The sequence below is a fragment of the Pelodiscus sinensis genome, chromosome 22 (assembly GCF_049634645.1).
Source record: "Pelodiscus sinensis isolate JC-2024 chromosome 22, ASM4963464v1, whole genome shotgun sequence".
In the NCBI taxonomy this organism is placed as follows: Eukaryota; Metazoa; Chordata; order Testudines; family Trionychidae; genus Pelodiscus; species Pelodiscus sinensis.
In genome coordinates this window covers 6133178-6152842 of record NC_134732.1, presented here as the reverse complement: position 1 = coordinate 6152842, position 19665 = coordinate 6133178, and the positions used below count along the sequence as shown (strand labels likewise).

General features: G+C 43.1%; 1 protein-coding gene across 3 annotated transcripts in view; it reads right to left on the bottom strand.

Moving 5' to 3' along the window:
- PAPPA (pappalysin 1) overlaps positions 1 to 19665 on the bottom strand; it is a 242284-nt gene that overhangs the window by 126995 nt on the left and 95624 nt on the right. For all 3 annotated transcript variants that reach the window (XM_075905988.1, XM_075905990.1, XM_075905989.1), the window contains one exon: positions 16489 to 16996. In XM_075905988.1, coding sequence (XP_075762103.1) covers positions 16489 to 16996 — 508 coding nt within the window. The remainder of the gene's footprint in view (positions 1 to 16488; positions 16997 to 19665) is intronic.

Here is a 19665-nt window from a genome sequence, read left to right as displayed (position 1 = left end):
TACACTAGTGCACCAAGTAAAGAGGGTGAGCCAATGAGTTCAAATTGCAACCTAGGTTAAAATGTTCATTCTACATTCTGTTCTGATTAGCATGTAGGTCCCTATCATAGGTAACTGGCACTGTTCTGAATGGTCAAAATGCAGTAGTGAGCACCTTAATATAGCAACCTAACTGAAAACTGGCCCCATGTACATTTCTTGGACATTAAACTACATGAACGTTTCCTTTACTACATCAGTTTCTTCCTTTGTGCAAGCACACAAGGTTTTAAAGTAGCAAACTTATATATATGCAACTGATTAACTCCAGCAGATTTTGATATATTCATTCAAATATTTGCTCTGGTACCAATTTAAAATATAGTAGCAAGTTTTTTAAAAAAATAAACCTTGCAGCAAGGTCACTAAAGCTATTTCTTCTTTGTTTTTTTTAAACCAACTTTTTAACACTGGTGGACAATTTTTAAGTTTCTTGGTTAAACAACACAAGGTTGCTGTTTTTTTTCTTTAGAAGATGGGAAACTCCTTCTGGAGCTTCTTAATGGGTCAAGTTATACATTCCCTGATAAAGTAACTACTAGATGTCCAAAGTCTTAGATGGGAGTTTATGCCCGAGAGGCAGTTTTATGGAAGTCTATAGGTTAAGGGGCTCAGCACCTGTTGGTTATTAAAAAAGCAGGGAGGGGGCAAAATTTGTTTTCTTTCCTGATCACTGTGTCAAGTAATGTTAATTCGAGAACAGGCTCCTGTGAAGTTCAGTCTCAGGAACTGCAGAGAGAGGGGGGTTGTTACAAGTTGACCCAGTACCAAGGACTCTGGAAACTAAAATGCATCAGGATACATCTTCATTTGGTATAAACTAGCTGGGGATCGGAAAATACACCAAGCAATCAGCTGTTCAATCACAGTGTCAATTTCAGATGGGAGCAACCCAGTTGGGAGGCAGATTGGAGCTGGGAAGGGCCATCAGCAATCATTGGTGAACCTTAGCCTTGATTTATCAATGATTTAGATCAGCGGTTCTCAAACTTTTTGGGCTCCGGAGCCCTTTACATGCTAAAAATGTATGCGGAGCCTCAGCGGTCCACTGATTGTATGTGTTGTACCTATCAATGTTTCCAGTTTGTCAACTTCGTGGAGCCCCTGGAGATGTCCCGTGGAGCCCTGGGGCTTCACGGAGCACAGTATAAGAAACACTAATTTAGATGATGGCATAGAGAGTACAATTATTAAGTTTGTGGGTGAAAAAAAGCTGGGAGGGGTTGCAAGTGCTTTGGAGAATAGGATCAAAATTATCTGGACAAACTAGAGAAATGGTCTGAGGTAACTAGGATGAAGTTTAACAAGGACAAATGCAAAGTACTCCACTTAGTAAGGAACAACCAGTTTCACACATACAGAACGGGAAGTGATTGTCTAGGAAGGAGTACTGCTGAAAGGGATTTAGGGGTCATAGTGGACCACAAGTTAAACATGAGTCAACAATGTGATAATGTTGCAAAAAAAACAATCATGATTCGAAGATGCATTAACAGGAGAGTTGTGAACAAGACAGGAGAAGTCATTCTTCTGCTCTACTCTGTGCTGATTAGGTCTCATTTGGAGTATTGTGTCTAGTTCTGGGCACCACATTTCAAGAAAGATGTGGAGAAAGTGGAGAGGGTCCAGAAAAGAGCAATAAAAATTATCAAAGGTCTAGAAGACATGAGCTATGAGGGAAGACTGAAAGAACTGGTCTTGTTTAATTTAGAAAAGAGAAGACTGAGAGGGGACATGATATCAATGTTCATTATCTAAAAGGGTGTTAAAAGGAGGAGGGAGAAAAAAACTTCTCCTTGGCCTCCGAGGATAGGACAAGAAGCAGTGGGCTTAAATTGCAGCAAGGGAGGTTACGGTGAGACATTAGGAAAAACTTCCTAACTGTCAGGGTGGTTAAACCCTGGAATACATGGCCTAGGGAGACTGTGGAGTCTCCATCACTGGAGATATTTAAGAGCAGGTTGGATAGACAGGTTGAATGTAGATGGTGCTTGGTCCTGGCATGAGGGCAGGGGACTGAACCTGATGACCTCTCGAGGTCCCTTCCAGTTCTAGGATTCTAAGATTCTATGATCTATACTGTGGAGCCGTTGAAGTCAGAATCGGTGGGAAGCATTTTACTACTCACACCTTTAATGAGATTTCCATTTCTTTGCCAATGAGCATCCCACTGCAGTTTCAATGACAAGGCTGCGAGAAGTGGGGGCAGCATATATCCTAGCTTGATTGTGACAACTTCACTGCTTAGGGGTCCTATAAAGGTAGCCTTCTAGTCAGGCAGCGGCACAGATAGCTGCAGCGGCACAGGAGCCAAGCAAACAGAGCTGTCAACAGGGGAGTTTGAGTGGGAGTTTGTAAAGGGAGTTTGGATTGTGGGACTTGTTTGGAGTTTGTTTTTGCTATGGAGGGGGTGTTTTGGTCTGTTTTGTGTTCACCTGACTAATAGGATTTTGGTGAGAAAGTAGATAAAACACAGAGGCAGTAGTGGCCATGCCCCCAGTAGTAGAAAACACAAGGAGGATGATTGGATGTGGTAGCTGCGGTATGTACATGATTCTGGAGGGGGTACCTGAAAGGAGTTTTGTTTGCATGAAGTGCTGCCTGATCGAGCTGATGGAAGAAAAGATCCGAGGACTGGAGATGCAGGTGGAAACTCTGGTCAAGTTTAGAAGGGGGTTTGAGCAGATGATGGGGCAAAGGCATGACGTGGCTAAAGGAGAAAGCTTAGATATGCAGATGGAAGCAGGATCAAGGGCCTCAGAGGGGGGACTGCTGGGCGAAGAAAATGGACAGTGGAAGCATGTGACTCAGAGAACCAGGCAGAGGAAAAGATGGGTCAGTGAAGGTAAAATAGAGCTCAAGAACAGGTATGTGGAGCTGGAGAATGAAGAAGGGGTACAGCAGGTAGATAATGAAGATGGAAGGGTGAGGAAGAAGAGAAGAGTGGCTAGTCCCATAGATAAAGGGGAAGACTTAATGGAGACAACACCAATAATGAGCATTAGAAGGATACAGGATGGGTTAAAGAGGATTACAAGGGAAAATAGGAATGGTAAGGACTTGCAGCCAGAGGAAGCTAGAGATAGACCAGAGAATTTCACTGTCACTAGGAAAAGGCAGGTCTATGTGATTGGGGACTCCTTATTGAGAAGAATAGATAGGCCTGTAACCAGAGCTGATCCAGAGAATAGAAGGGTGTGCTGTCTACCAAGTGCTAAGATACGGGATGTGGAACTGAGGTTGAAGAGGGTTATTAAGGGAGCAGGAAGGAATCCATTGATCATCCTTCATGTAGGAACAAATGATACGGCTAGATTCTCGCTGGAATGAATTAAGGGAGACTATGCTAGGCTGGGGAGGATGCTCAAGGAAATTGAGGCTCAGGTGATCTTTAGTGGGATTCTGCCTGTTCCTAGAGAAGGGCAACTAAGATGTGACAGGATTATGATGATCAACAGATGGCTTAGGCAGTGGTGCTATAAGGAGGGCTTTGGGATGTATGGTCACTGGGAGGCATTTATGGACAGAGGACTGTTCTCTAGGGATGGACTTCACCTAAGTAAGGAGGGAAATAGACTTCTAGGATGGAGGCTGGCTCAACTGATTAAGAGAGCTTTAAACTAGGAATTTGGGGGAGACGGTTGGGAGATGCCCAGGTAATCTCTACGCCGGATTTTAACACTGAGAGGGAGGAAAACGAAGTAAGAAAGGATATAGCTGGGGGTAGGAGAATGAACATGAGGAAGGGTGGGGTGGATACTAGTCTAATAGGTCATATTGGAGGTATAATGTCCGTGCCAAATTGGGTAAAGAATGTGAATGAGGCCAAACAGCAAAAATTAAGATGTTTGTACACCAATGCGAGGAGCCTAGGTAACAAAAAGGAGGAACTAGAGCTATTGGTCCAGGAAGTGAAACCAGATATTATAAGAATAACAGAAACATGGTGGAATACTAGACATGACTGGAGTACAGGTATTGAAGGGTATGTGCTGTTTAGGAAAGACAGAAATAAGGGTAAAGGTGGTGGAGTCGCATTGTATATCAAAGATGAGGTAGATTGTAAAGAAATAAAAAGTGATGGAATGGAGAAGACAGAGTCTGTTTGGGCAAAAATCATATTGGCGAAGAAAACTATCAGATCCTCCCCGGGGATAGTGCTTGGGGTGTGTTATAGACCACCAGGATCCAATTGGGATATGGATAGAGACCTCTTTAATGTTTTTAATGAAGTAAATACTCATGGAAACTGTGTAATCATGGGAGATTTCAACTTTCCAGATATAGACTGGAGAACAAGTGCTAGTAATAATAATAGGGCTCAGATTTTCCTAGATGTGCTAGCTGATGAATTCCTTCATCAAGTAGTTGCTGAACCAACAAGGGGGGATGCTATTTTAGATTTGGTTTTGGTGAGTAGCGAGGACCTCATAGATGAAATGGTTGTAGGAGATAACCTTGGCTCGAGTGATCATGAGCTAATTCAGTTCAAATTAAATGGAAGGATAAACAAAAATAAATCTGAGACTAGGGTTTTTTATTTCAAAAGGGCTAACTTTAATAAATTAAGGAAATTAGTTAGGGAAGTTGATTGGACTAAAGAAATTATGGATCTTAAAGCGGAGGAGACCTAGAATTATTTTAAGTTAAAGTTGCAGAAGCTGTCAGAAGCCTGTATCCCTAGAAAAGGGAAAAAATTTATAGGCAGGTGTGTTAGACCAAGCTGGATGAGCAAGCATCTCAGAGAGGTGATTACAAAAAAGCAGAAAGCATATAAGGAGTGGAAAATGGGAGGAATCAGTAAAGAAAGCTACCTTATTGAGGTTAGAGGATGTAGGGACAAAGTGAGACAGGCTAAAAGTCAGGTAGAGTTGGACCTTGCAAAGGGAATTAAAACCAATAGTAAAAGGTTTTATAGCCATATAAATAGGAAAAAAACAAAAAAAGAAGTAGGACTGCTAATTACTAAGGATGGAGTGGAGGTTAAGGATAATCTAGGAATGGCCCAATATTTGAACAAATACTTTGCTTCAGTCTTTAATGAGGCTAATGAAAAGCTTAGGGATAATGGTAACTTAACAAATGGGACTAAAGATATGGAGGTAGATATTACCATATCCGAGGTAAAAGCCAAACTTGAACAGCTTAATGGGAGTAAATCGGGGGGCCCAGATATCTTCATCCAAGAATATTAAAGGAACTGGCACATGAACTTGCAAGTCCATTAGCAAAATTTTTTAATAAATCTCTAAACTCAGGGGTTGTACCATTTGACTGGAGAATTGCTAATATAGTTCTGATTTTTAAGAAAGGGAAAAAAAGTGACCCGGGTAACTATAGGCCTGTTAGTTTGACATTTGTAGTATGTAAGATCCTGGAAAAATTTTTGAAGGAGAAAGTAGTTAGAGACATTGAGGCTAATGGCAATTGGGACAAATTACAACATGGTTTTACAAAAGGTAGATCGTGCCAAATCAACCTGATCTCCATTTTTGAGAAAGTAACGGATTTTTTAGATAAAGGAAATGCAGTGGATCTAATCTACCTCGACTTTAGTAAGGAATTTGATACAGTACCACATGGGGAATTATTGGTTAAATTGGAAAAGATAGGGATTAATATGAAAGTTGAGAGGTGGATAAGCAACTGGTTAAAGGGGAGACTACAGCGGGTCATATTGAAATGTGAACTGTCGGGTTGGAGGAAGGTTACCAGCGGAGTTCCTCAGGGATCAGTTTTGGGGCCAATTTTATTTAATCTTTTTATTGCTGATCTTGGCATCAAAAGTGGAAGTGTCCTAATAAAATTTGCAGATGACACAAAGTTGGGGGCTATTGCCAATTCAGAAAAGGATCGGGATATCATACAGGAAGATCTGGATGATCTTGTAAATTGGAGTGATAGCAATAGGATGAAATTTAATAGTGAGAAGTGTAAGGTTATGCATTTAGGGATTAATAACAAGAATTTTAGTTATAAGCTGGGGACACATCAGTTGGAAGTAACGGAGGAGGAGAAGGACCTTGGAGTCCTGGTTGATTATAGGATGACTATGAGCCGCCATTGTGACATGGCCGTGAAAAAGGCTAATACGATCTTGGGATGTATTAGGCGAGGTATTTCCAGTAGGGATAAGGAGGTGTTAGTGCCATTATACAAGGCATTGGTGAGACCCCATTTGGAATACTGTGTGCAGTTCTGGTCTCCCATGTTTAAGAAGGATGAATTCAAACTGGAACAGGTACAAAGAAGGGCCACTAGGATGATCCGAGGAATGGAAAACCTGTCTTATGAAAGGAGACTCAAGGAGCTTGGCTTGTTTACCTTAACCAAAAGAAGGCTGAGGGGAGACATGATTGCACTTTTTAAATATATTAGAGGGATAAATACCAGGGAGGGAGAGGAATTATTTAAGCTTAATACCAATGTAGACACAAGAACAAATGGATATAAGATGGCTAGTAGGAAGTTTAGACTTGAGATTAGACGAAGGTTTCTAACCATTAGAGGAGTGAGGCTCTGGAACGGCCTTCCAAGGGAAGTAGTGGGGGCAAAAGATCTATCTGGTTTCAAGATTAAACTAGATGGGTTTATGAAAGGGATGGTTTGAAGAGATAACATGATTTTTGTAACTAATTGACCATTCATTATCAGTGGGAATAGGTCAATGGAGGGATGATTGGAGTTACTATAGAGAACTTTCTGGGTGTCTGGCTGATGCTCAGGGTTTAGCTGATCGCCATATTTGGGGTTGAGAAGGAATTTTCCTCCAGCGTAGATTGGCAGAGGCCCTGGAGGTTTTTCGCCTTCCTCTGTAGCATGGGGTACAGATCACAGCTAGAGGTTCTCTGCATCTTGGGGTCTTCAAAGTATTTGAAGGCTTCAATATCTGAGATATAGGTGAGAGAATTATTCTGGGAGGGGTGGGTGAGATTCTGTGGCCTGCACTGTGCAGGGGGTTAGACTAGATGATCATAATGGTCCCTTCTGACCTTAACGTCTATGAGTCTATGAGTCTATGAGAACTCTGCTACCAGGGAAATGCTTCATTCAGATCCTATTAATGTAAATCTAAAAAGGCTTTTAACAGAAATGGCGGGGAGCCTTTATCTTGTCTGAAGGCTCTTCCAGGCACAGATTAATACATAGGCATCCCAGCTACAGATTGATTATGAAGTTCAACAGGTTTTAAGATCCAGCATCAGCATGTTCAATCCTGAACTGCTGAACACGTCCCTTGGAGGAAGTATCCTCTAGAGTAGAGTTCAGCAGGGAGGCAGTCTTTGGATCCAGACATGGCCTTTAGGGTTTCCTTTCAACAATCCAGAGTCAAGGCCTCATTTTCAGAATTTAATACTCTGAGGATTCTATGCAGCCCTGAAGAGATGCAAAACGCACAACATGAGGAGCTAGCCATGTGAGCAGACGCTCTAAAGGGTATGTCTATGCTAGCCCCCCAATTCGAACTAGGGAGTCTAATGTAGGCATTCGAAGTTGCAAATGAAGCCCGGGATTTAAATATCCCGGGCTTTATTTGCATCTTCCCATCTGGGCGCCATTTTTAAATCCCCCTAGTCCGAACTAACTGCCCGCGGCTATGAGGTGTAACAGTTAACTCGAACTAAAGACTTAGTTCGAGTTAACGTTTGACTGCCGCGTGTAGCCACGGGCAGTTAGTTCGGACTAGGGGGATTTAAAAATGGCGACTGGACGGGAACATGCAAATAAAGCAGGGGATATTTAAATCCCGGGCTTCATTTGCAACTTCGAATGCCTACATTAGCCTCCCTAGTTCTAACTAGGGGGCTAGTGTAGACATACCCTAAGGGACTGACCCAAAGGGGAGTCTTTATATGGATTTTCAATGGGTTTTGGATCTGGCCCTAGGTACCCAGAAAGGTTTGGAGATTCCTTTTTTCTCAGCTAAGCCAGCTCTCTGTTATTCTGAACTTCGCTTCTTTTTAAGGGAGTGGCACCAAGAAATCATAGTGTCCTGAGCCCCTACTCAGGATACTGCTTCCTAAGCCGTATATGGCTGATACAGATGGGTGCTCTCTGACATACAACATATCTGTGCTTGTTGTCAGTTATGCCGGGAGACAATGCATCTATTTCAAAGGAATACTTTGTCATGATCCCCTGGGCCTTGATTTAATCCACTTCAAATTATGAGAAGTCCCTTTAGGAGGTCACTTGTGATTCTTTAATAATTTAATGACCAGACAGGAATGATTTCTACTGGTCTCTCTCAACCCAGCTAAAGTCCCATCATGAGCAAACTTCTCCTTTTGTCAGAACATGGCGACTGGTCGTACTTAAAACTAAACACTGTGAATAAACGATCCAGTTTGTCGTATGTAGCTTCAGAGGCCAGCCCAGATTCTCAGTAATGACGAAGGCCCAGCTTGAGATGCCCTAAATAGGCCTGATTTTCAAAAGTGTTGAGCAATATCTCCCTAATAACCAAGCCGCTACTGGGTATCTCAAATAGCTCACCTCCCTACCACCCCCCCCCAAAAAAAACACCTCAACAATCCTGATTAGTCACTTTTAAAAACCTTGGCCACAGTGAACAGGATCAAGCCTGGGAGGTTAATTTGGAACACGGTCTCACAGGCCTCTGTCTTTGCTCAGAAACTCTGTAAGGCATTATATGCCTAAGAGGGTTTTCTGTAGCGTCCATCAGTGTCCTATCCAAATGGAGTATCAAGCATGGAGCAGAATTGCCATGCCACTTTCTGTCTTCAATCCCAATATGACTTGACTCTGAGTTTCTACTTGAACAGACGCTTAAGAACATGAGAGTGGCCACACTGAGTGAGAGCAATGGCCCGTCTTGGGGATGTAAGCGACTAATCGACTTCTCCCCCCTGCTGCCTATATCAGAAAGAGGCAGCAACTGGGGAGAGGGGAGAGGAGAGAGTGCTGTAGGGAGCTGACTTAAAAGCCGGTTCTCCCCAGCTTCAGCTCCAGCTCCATTGGAGGGGGCAAGTGCGCAGCGGTAGCATTCCACCTAAGAAATGTACAAGAGTCCCTGTTGGGGCTCTTGTACATTTCAAAGTGGAAGTGCCCTTATTGACTAATCGAATAGTGGATGGAAATTCCATCCACTGTGCGATTAGTTGATTAATCTAATTTTAACATCCCTAGCCCATTTAGCCCAGTATCCTTTGTCAGTGCCGGATGCCTCAGAGGAAATGAACAGAATAAGGCAATTTATCAAGTGATCCATTCCCTGTTGTTCACTCCCAGCATCTGGCAGTCAGAGATTTAGGAACACTCAGAGTAGGGCACTGCATCCCTGACTATCTTGGCAGCCACTGATGGACCATGAACTTATCTAACTTTGGTATTTTAATTCCAGGCAAAAGATATTATTAGCGACATAAAACTAAGTGCCCAGCAGGCCAATAGCTACAAAAGTAATAGCGAAAATGTGACTAGCTGACACTGCTGATAAAAAGGCAGGTAACACATTTCTGCCTCTCTTGTGGTAAACAAGGCTCAGTCTCAAGTTTGCAACAGAGTTATTTTAAAACTATTTCATAACCCAGGCCTGCCCAATATTTCTTTCCCCAATCAAGCAAAGAAAATGTGTTTGTTATTCCTGGGAGAATCTTGTTGTTTCTTGCCTTATTTAGACCCCCAAATAATAGGTCCATAAGAAGGGAAACAATCAGGGAACAGTAATTATCCATGAGTAACATACAGCCTAATTCACTGCAGTGTTGAGATTGGTTCACCTGCGATATGTTATTTTGTCCAATGGGAAAGGCCTGGTTTAACCTTCAAGTTGTTTTGCACCTAAAAACCCTGTTGCTATTTCTAGGTTGCTAGTTTAAATTCAGCGATAGCTGGTCGTCACTGAAATCTGTCATCTTCGATGCATGTTTGCTTGGTGGCCAATATGGCTTGAGTTGGTGGTATCAGCTCACGTTCACACCTCAACTATGGGCTACAGTCTTGGCCCCTCTATGGCCTCTTTTTCTGGCTTTGGCAGCACATAGGGCTCTTAAACCATCTTAACATGCATCAGAGGATTTTCTTTGCATAATGGCAACTCTGCATCACCATTCCCAGTCCCTGGAGAAGCAAGTTTCGCTAGGTAGAAAGCGGTCTTGGCCAGAGTGCTTATACATTCTAGCGATTCTCAGTGATTGGGTCCAGCCGATAATGCATAGACAGCTGAGAGTCATTTACAGCAACTCTGAAGTTTCTCTAATACTAGGTTTACACCAGAGCTAGAGGTGTCATTCCCAGAGGTGGCTCAATAGCAGTTCAGGCTGGCCAGGTGAGTAAATGTCCCATACAAGATCTTAGCTCTGTATTCAGACAACTAGCCTGAATTACCGCTGGTGCCACTAGGACTACACAGCTACTCTTGGTGGTCTAGCTCCAGCAGAGCGAGCACATGTATTTCTACCCATGGTGGGAATCACGCCTCCCAGCTGCAGTGCAGACATACCCAAAATCAAACCTGGGACCAAAAAAGTTCTTGGTCCTAGGTCAGAATCAGAGTGTTGCTAAGACATAAACCCCCTTTGCTCTCCCATTCCTACTCTTCCATCAAATGCAGAACAGAGAATCTGGAGCTGTGCATTTTGTGACGTGCCACATGTCGCTATGGCCTTATGTAAGAAACCACAACAGCTAATAATCACAAATCCATCACCACAGTGGGTGCTAATTGGCACTTTGCAGTCACAGAAAACCTGGCTACTGAGTGCCCTCTTACTTCTCTATGTCAGGACTAGAACACTTTCGCAGGCTCTGTAGTTGGGTTGTATCATGCAAGCAAGGTAGTAACAAACTTCAACAGGCCTTTATTTAACAAAGGTGAAACCTCTTTACAAAGCTGCTGCTGCCCCGCTCTGTAGCTCTCACTCAGGCCTGGCCCATCTCCTCCCCTCTCCTTCCTGTTTCCTGTGCTTCCAAATTCCCAACAGCCAGTGCTCCCAGTTCTAAAAATTACAAGAAGCATCTAAAACACCACAAGTTGGTTAGGAAGCAGACCTGATTCTCTTGCAAAAATAATCTGGTGTCTTTTAACCAGTACAGACAGACAGACAGACAGAAAGATCTGATTAGCTAAATGGAGATCTATAAGCCCTCTCTGCAGCAGTAATATTAGCTTGTAACATTTGATTGTATGCTCTTTGAAGCACAGACCTCATCTATTCTTCTGTAAAGCGCCTAGCACACTATTGGAGGTTGTAAATAATAGCAACATTCACGTTAGCTTTGAGTAGTGTTGTTTATGTCAAGGAAACACTCAGACAGGAATGATAAAGGAGAATTGTGGAAAATAAAATAAATGGATTTTCTTTTTTTTTTATTCTCCTCTACTAGGGCCTTGGTGAAGTGTGTGTGGGTGAGCAATGGCACACATTCATCCCTGGCATGTGCAAACAGAATTAGTTCAGCCTCTCTGCCCGGTCTATGTATGCAAGAGGCGTGGGGATAAGGAAAGAATTTCCCCCCGGGCCTGGTAGCAATGAGTTTGCTGTTGCCTGAGGGTCTCTACGTCAGCCAAAGTCCTCTGTCTTGAACTAGCAGTCACATTCATGCTGCAGAAGAATCTGGAGCTGCTCTTTTCTAGCACATGTTCAAGTGTTCTATGAACCTGTGGAAGCAAACACAACCCCCCAAATCTCAGACGTTTTACTAACAATTTGTGCAGTTCCCCATGACTAACCTCAGGCTTCTTAACAGGCCTACACAAGCAACGGATGGGATTCAGGAGTCAATATGCAATTGGACCAACACCTCTCTGGCCCCAGTCATGTCTATGCTGGCTTCTGATTACTTGGTTCATACTTTTTTTCTTTTTGTTCACACATTATTTTCAGCTAATGGCCTGACCCAAAGCCTATTGACCGTAACGAGAGCCATAGACCACATGCATCCTCTCCCCTTAGTGTGTACTCCAGCCACAAGACTTACAGCTGTACCTAAACCCTAACAATCTGATTGATGAAAAAATTAAACAAGTTTAATGAACGACTTGTCATGTAGCTAATGACATAGCTAAACTCTGTTCTGCAACATGAGCGGTTGGCTCCGTACCAGTTTACATCACTGCTACATAGAGAGACAAAGGCAGGAGCCCAGATTTTTAGGGACACTGTGAAATCCCTCTTCTATCCCCTGTGGACTCATGTTCCTATTTTATTATGCGATCTTTGGCGAGGGTCTGAATTTCTTCCCCATGGAGCCAAGTGCCACTGACTTCAATGGGACTTACTCATGGCCCCGTGGCAGGAGTACAGAGATCCCAGGATTTTGGTGTGTATAGGGATTCGTAGGAACAATCCAATCCAGCTGTGGATTCTTCAGCAACAGCTCAGTCTCTCCAGAGTTCCAGAACACACTGTACAACTATAGTACAAATGAGAACTTTAAACAGACCACCTCTGTCTGTGAAGAGGCTGTTTGTACACTGCCCACAACCACCAATGCACTGGGAGAGCTGGCTCTGTCATGGCTTCTCTTCTCCAACATTTATTCCTGATAAAAAGGCTATGCTCAGGAAAAGGGAAGGGAGGGGGGAGTGAAGATTGCTGTGGCTATAAAACAGGACAAGTCTTTTGTGAGTGACATCTATCCATTTTCTCAACACCTTTGAGAAAGCGCCCTGTCCCAGGCTTTCTCTGCTGAATAACCGCTCCCTAAAAATGCAAGGGAGTTTGCTCCAGAACAAAAGCTCAGATGCTAGTGGCACAACAGCTATACCTGCTTCAGAGTAGCAGGCTACAGTTGGATCCCAAAGATTTGGTGTTAACTGGTTTCACCATCCCTAGTTACTTCTAAAGGTCAGTCCAAATGAAAATCCCAGAGCTGGAGCCCCCACGAGGGGAACTTTGGTGGTGGATGTGCACTCAGATCTGAACTTTGCAGGGCAGTTCCTTCTTGGCTTATTCCTAGAGCTGTGAATAACTCAGCATTTTCATACTGCCACTAGTTTGACTATTTTGTTTATTTCCCCCCTATTTTTTTTGGTTTATGGAGGTTCACAGCTGATGAGTTTCACTGTATTGAATGGATTCCAGCAAACCTGAACATTCCGAGTCATCTGAAGCTTTTGTGCTCGGTTTCTGTGGATTATAGAGAAGTCATTCAGATCTCAGCCCCATCCATTTGAAATCTTCCCTGATCTCGGCCAGCTTGAGCCGAGAGCTGGGATCCTAATTCAGGGTTGGGATGGGTCTGTGCTCCTCCATAAAAGGTTTGCATTACCCTAGCTATTTTCGCTCTCCTGTAAGAGCACCCAATGCTGACTAGGCAAGAGCTATCCATTAAGACTGTCTCCCCTTTCAGCTTAGGGAGATGTTCTCTCCACCAGCAGGAAGAGGGCATGAGAAATTAATTTTCCTTTCATCACTGCCACACCTGGGGAAAAGATCTTGCTCACAGATAACAGAACAAGAAAATATTTTCTTTAGGAAGAAAAGAGAAAACAGAAACCAAGGTCAGAAAAGGCAGGGGAAGAGATTTTGCAACTTACTCCACACTATTTGTATACATATATATGTGTGGATGCCACTCTTGTCAATATAGAAATCATGCAAAAACAATAAGGAGGAGTAGCTGGACTGGAGTTTACAAAGAAACAGATGGGCTGCACTGTTAGGGTACGTCTAGACTACATGCCTCTGTCGACGGAGGCATGTAGATTAGCCAGATCGGCAGAGGGAAATGAAGCCGCAATTAAAATAATCGCGGCTTCATTTAAATTTAAATGGCTGCCCCGCTCTGCCGATCAGCTGTTTGTCGGCAGATCGGGGCAGTCTGGACGCGACGTGCCGACAAAGAAGCCTTTCTTGATCGGCACAGGTAAACCTGGTTTCACGAGGCATACCTGTGCCGATCAAGAAAGGCTTCTTTGTCGGCGCGTCGCGTCCAGACTGCCCCGATCTGCCGACAAACAGCTGATCGGCAGAGCGGGGCAGCCATTTAAATTTAAAATAAGCCGCAATTATTTTAATCGCGGCTTCATTTCCCTCTGCCGATCTGGCTAATCTACATGCCTCCGTCGACGGAGGCATGTAGTCTAGACACACCCTTAGATGACAGAGGCACTGTCCACTTATACAGAGTCAAACACACAGGCAGAAGAGAATCTGGACTAAGAGATAGTTCAAAGAGATGTGTTTGGGTGTATACAGGGACATATTCTGGCTTCTCTTTCACAGGTGCCTTGGTGAGGGACCACCAGCAGCCTTCTGCTTCTTGCTTGGTGAGTAAAAAACTCTCTGCACAGGCTGATGACGAAAAGCTTATCTTGCCTCAGTCCATACAGGGTGGGTACAGTCTAGCTCTTAACAGAGAATACAAAGAATTTTGCCACATGCCAAAAGAAAGGATTTAGAGGACCGCCAAAGGGGCCAGGGCCTCAGGTGGAAGGGGCGGGGCCTCTGGTGAAAGGGGCAGGTTTGGTGGCAACTTAAAGGGCATATCTCCAGCCTCTGTTGTTGTTGAGGTAGCAGCGGCAGTAGCCTGGAGCCCCAGGACTTTTCACATTGCTATGATCCAGGACAACTGTCCCCTTTGCCTTCCCCTCCCTCCTGGGTCAGTGGCTCTGGGCCTTCATCACTATAGTGAATGAGATATTACTCCAGGAGACCTTACTATTATCCCCACTTTCAAAAGTGATTCATGAACTTAAGAGCTTAAAGACATATTGGCTTTCAGTGGCACTTAGAAAACAGAGTGTCTAAAGGTTAAGTCTACGCTACCACTTCACTGCACCGCAACTTTGCAGCTCAGGGGTTTGAAACTCTTCTGCCCCGAATGCAGCACGTTGCAGCCCTGTAAAGCACTAGGGCAGCCCCGTAAAACACTCCCAGTGCTGTTAGCTGCTCCCTTTGTGGAGCTGATTTTCAGAATGTTGATTTGGTCCGGCCATGCTGGTACTGCGCTTTAATTTTAGACGTGTAGACAAAGCCTAAGTCACTTTTTAAAAAATGACATAGGCTCCTAAGTCACTGAAAAACTTGTGCAACTCTTACTTCCCATGACTTGTCCAAGGCCACAAAGGAAACTGGAGCAGAGGTAGGAGCTGAACTCAGAAGTCCTGACTCCAGACAGTGCCCTAGTCACAGGGTTGTCTTTCTCTCAAGTCCAGTTAAGGGACTATTCGACAGAGGTCTAAAAATTAATTTTTTCACATTTCATTGCGAATTGAGCCCATTTTGTCCCTTTTTCCAACGAGAATGGGGCAGTTTTCAGGCAAAGATGGGGAATTTCCAAATGGGTTGGTAGCCCCATTACTGCAAGTGCTAGCAACTATTGCAAACTGAAATACAAGTTCGGGAAAATACTTTAGCCCAGGCTCATGTAACATTTTAAGCATGTGAGGAGCCCCAATGATGTACATTTCTTCTTTTTAATAATGAACCAGAATTCTCAGGCACTCAGCGACAATTTAAATTCTCTCAGTTGTGCAACTGGTCTGTCAAAGGAGCAGTGTATCTTATAGAGCAATTACTGGATTATTAATTATTCTCTTATATCTGAAAGCTCCTTAGAAAATTGCAATGATGTGGCCCTTTTTGGTATTAGATATTAGTAATAAGATTATCTTTTTTTACATTAGCATGTGGTTTCCTTAGCAGCTTTGTTCCTTTTATCTGATGTTAATTTTAAAAAGAGCTTCATTGCATTGCTAAAGGTGAATGAATAATTACTAAAGAATAATTTTATTAAAGATTTATAATTTTAATAAAATAATTTTATTATTTTTTCTGTTTGTGGGATGTCCGTGAACAGATCATGAGTTACTTTGAAGTCATTTCACTATTGACTTTTTACGTTTCTTTAAACTGTGCCTAGCTGATTGGCCTCATAAAGTCACATGGTAATGTTTCTGTTCCCTGATTGGATAAGCATAACTCTTCTAACCAGGCTATAGGCTAAAACACAGAGTGAACAGTCACCTGTGTATAGAGAACTTGCAAAAGGCACATGTTTCAGGTAAGTCCCCCACTGAAGTCTGAAAACATTTGTGCCAACAAAACTGAATTGCAGAAATGATTATGAGGAATGTGAAAGTAGATAAAATAAATGTATTACAAATGTAAACAAATATATGTGCTTCCCTCTCGCCTCAACTCTGGGTATTCCCAATCAGAGCATTTCAAATTATTTTCTCTACACACATATCTTTTATACGTCTCACCATGCTAAACCCCCTTTTGGGTTCAGTTTGGGTAAGTACTTGGTAATCTGTGCAGTAAAAATAAAAATAAAAATCTGAACTTGTGTTTAGGCTGGGAATCCCATGAGATCAGGCGTTCTCATGTGATTTTGATACCATCAGTTCCAGACATACACCCTAAGAATGCCCTTTCTTGCAGAGTCAGCCTTTCTAAGCTGGATCTAATTTTATAGGGAGAGATTCCCTATATTTTCCAAACCGGTTTCTCCATCCCTCTGGCTCGAGATACTCACGTGTCCATGAATCTCCGGCTGAGGTTTGAGATGACAAAAGGAGAACCAGTCTGGAAGGGAGGGTCCCGGACCACCTTGTACTGGATGGGTCTGCAGTCTGCACAGAGCAGGCTCTGGGGGATGGAGCTTAGCATGGCCGCATCAATCTCCAGATGCTCATCCAGGGTGTAGATCTGGATGCCGTACACCTTCTCAGCCACCTGTTTGGCATTCAGCTTAATGGTCAAAGGGATGTCGCAGAAGATGTTCTGGGGCCCCAAAGAGATGTTCTTCCCGCTGATGGTTAGCAGCTTGATGTCATTCACTGCTCCACTGGAGTCCCAATCAGTGGAGACAAATGTCACCCAAACAGTGAGGGACTCTGGGATCAAAGGATAACGGAATTCCAGCTCCAAGTAGCAGCCCTGGGGTTCGGGACAGACAGGTGGGACTGTATGCTGGTGGACACCTGAGTTGGGACTCCAAGTCCTGACACTGGGTTTACAAGGTTGCTCTACATCAGGGTGACCTGAAGGAATGGCAGAAGCAAAGAAGAGAGACAAAGGATGTTAGTGATTATTGCACAGGACTGATTCCAGTCTTCTGAAATACAAACCTACTGGGTAAGAGCAGAGCAGACTACCTCCAGGCAGTGAGATAAGCTAGACATTCAGATGGAAGGATGAAAGACATCAGCACAAAGAGACAGGAAGGTGGTAGGTGAGCACCTAGAATTGTTATCTGAATTTCAGAAAGGTTTTGACACACAGACATTAGAGGTACAAATGAGCTCTTGGATAATCTGGCCTCTCCAACTGTTAATGCAAGACTATTCCCCACTGTACAGTATGGGCTATATTCACCAGCATGGGCTATATTCACCATTTTCTGGCTATGAAAATGAATTAGAAACACAGTTTAGCTGGCAGGTTGAGCCCAGTTTAGGGTTGCCTTTCATCACCAGAGAGGCACAAAATGTTTGAAGGGTGCCAGTAAACCTGGCCCCATATTTTCTACCTCTGATTTCAAGTGAAGACTGCTACCACTCTGACGATTCCACAGTCTGAAAGAGCTCAGAGTGGCTGATGATTCTTTCCAACAACCAGGCTCAATTCTTGTTACTTTAATTTCACCCTGTTTCTGCTAACGATACCCTCTTGAGGCTTTTTATTATATAATAGGAACACAAAGAATTCTGAAAATGCCACTAGTCCATTATGGGTGGAAATAGGAGAATTATCAGTAACAACACAGAAAAGGCAATCATGTGTAGTAAATGCATTCATTTCTTATTTGGAGGAAAATAAACGCATGATGCACTCTAATCATATGATGATGATAATATTCCACTAGTATCCAAGGAGGAAGTTAAGTAAGTTAGAAGTTTTTAATGAGCAGATTCAGAGAACTTACATCCAAGAGTTTGAAAAGAGTTGGTGCAGGATCTTGTTGGACTTTTAATGTTGATTTTCAATAATTTTTGGACTAATGGGGAAATTCTGGAAGCCTTGGAGGAAGATAATGCTATTCCAATATTTTAAAAGGGTGACCTTGGTAATTACGGGCCTGCTAGCCTGACATCAAGCTGGGACAGGATAATGGAGTGGTTGCCATAGGACTTGATTAAATAATTAAAAGAAGATAATAAAATTAATGCCAATCTATGTGGGTGTATCAAAAGTTGATCCTGTCAAGCTAATATGATTTATTTATAAGATTACAGGTTTTGTTGATAAAGGTAATAATGTTGCTGTAATATACATAGATTTTTGTAAGGAGCTTGATTTCATACAGCACAACACATTGATTAAAACACTAGAATGATATCAAATGAGATGGATTTAAAATGAAATGAATTTAAAGCTGGCTAACTGGTAGGTTTCAAAATATTACTGTAAATTGGAAATTATCATAGATGGGGTGTGTTTCTTGTGGGGTCCTGCAGGATTCTGTTCTTGATTCTACACACTTTAACATTTTTATTAATAACAAGGAAGTATACACAAATAATCACTGATACATTTTTCAGATGGCACAAAAATTGAGAGAGTGCAAATAACAAAGAGGAGCGATTACTGATACAGAGCAATTTGGATTTCTGAGTAAAGGGGATGCATTCAACCAATATGTATTTTAACACTGCTAAATGTAAATGTATACATCAAGAACCAAAGAAAGTATGTCATACTTTGAGGATGGGGGAGCTCTATCGTGGGAAGCAGGGACTCAGAAAAGCATTTAGGGTTTGTGGTGAATAATCAGCTTAACATGAGTTTCAGGTGCGACATTAGCTAAAAGGGCTAATGCAATATTTGGATTCATAAACAGGAGACTCTTGAGTAGAAGAAAGGTTATTTGGCACTCGCACAACAACTGCTGACCACTGTGTCCATTTCTGGTGCCCACTATTCAAAAAGGATGTTCAAAAACTTGAGCGGTTTCCGAGAAGAGCCAGGAGTAGGATTAAAAGATCAGAAAACCTGCCTTGCAGTGATAGACTAAGGATGCTCAATCTATTTAGCTTAACAAAGAGAAGTTTAAGGAGTGACTGAATTACACCTAAAAACACCTATACAGGGAACAAGTATTTAACACAGTCTAGCAGAGAGAGCTATAACATGATCCAGTGTCTGGTAGCTAAAGTTAGAAGAATTCAGGTTGGAAATAAGGCATAATATTTTAACAGAGTGATGAGGAAATTCTCTGGCCTGTGTTATGCAGAAGGTCAGACTAGATCAGGGCTTGGGGACCTTTTTGGGTCGGGGCCACTGACCCACAGAAAAATCAGTCAGGGGCCGCACACAATTGAGAGGCAAAACCTACCCCAAATAACCCTTCATTGACGTGGCCCCTGACTGAGGAGATGCTCCCCACGTTCCCCTTGTACACCAGAGCCTGGGCGGGGAGGGGCAGGCTAGTACATTTTGTGTGTTCCAGCCCCATGGTGGGGCAGCAGGGGGGCTGGAGCACCAGCACAGGCTCCCCAATGCTGAGGGGAGCCCTGAGCCTCGGGGGCTGGATCCAGGGAAGCTGGAAGCCACATCCAGGACCCAGGCCTTAGGTTCCCCACCCCTGGATTACATGATCACAGTGATGCCCTCGGGCCTAGGAATCCATGAATCACTTTCAAATGACCAGTTTCTCTCCAAAGGACACAAAGAAAAAAACCATAAAGTGCCTTTGACGACTCTGAAGCAG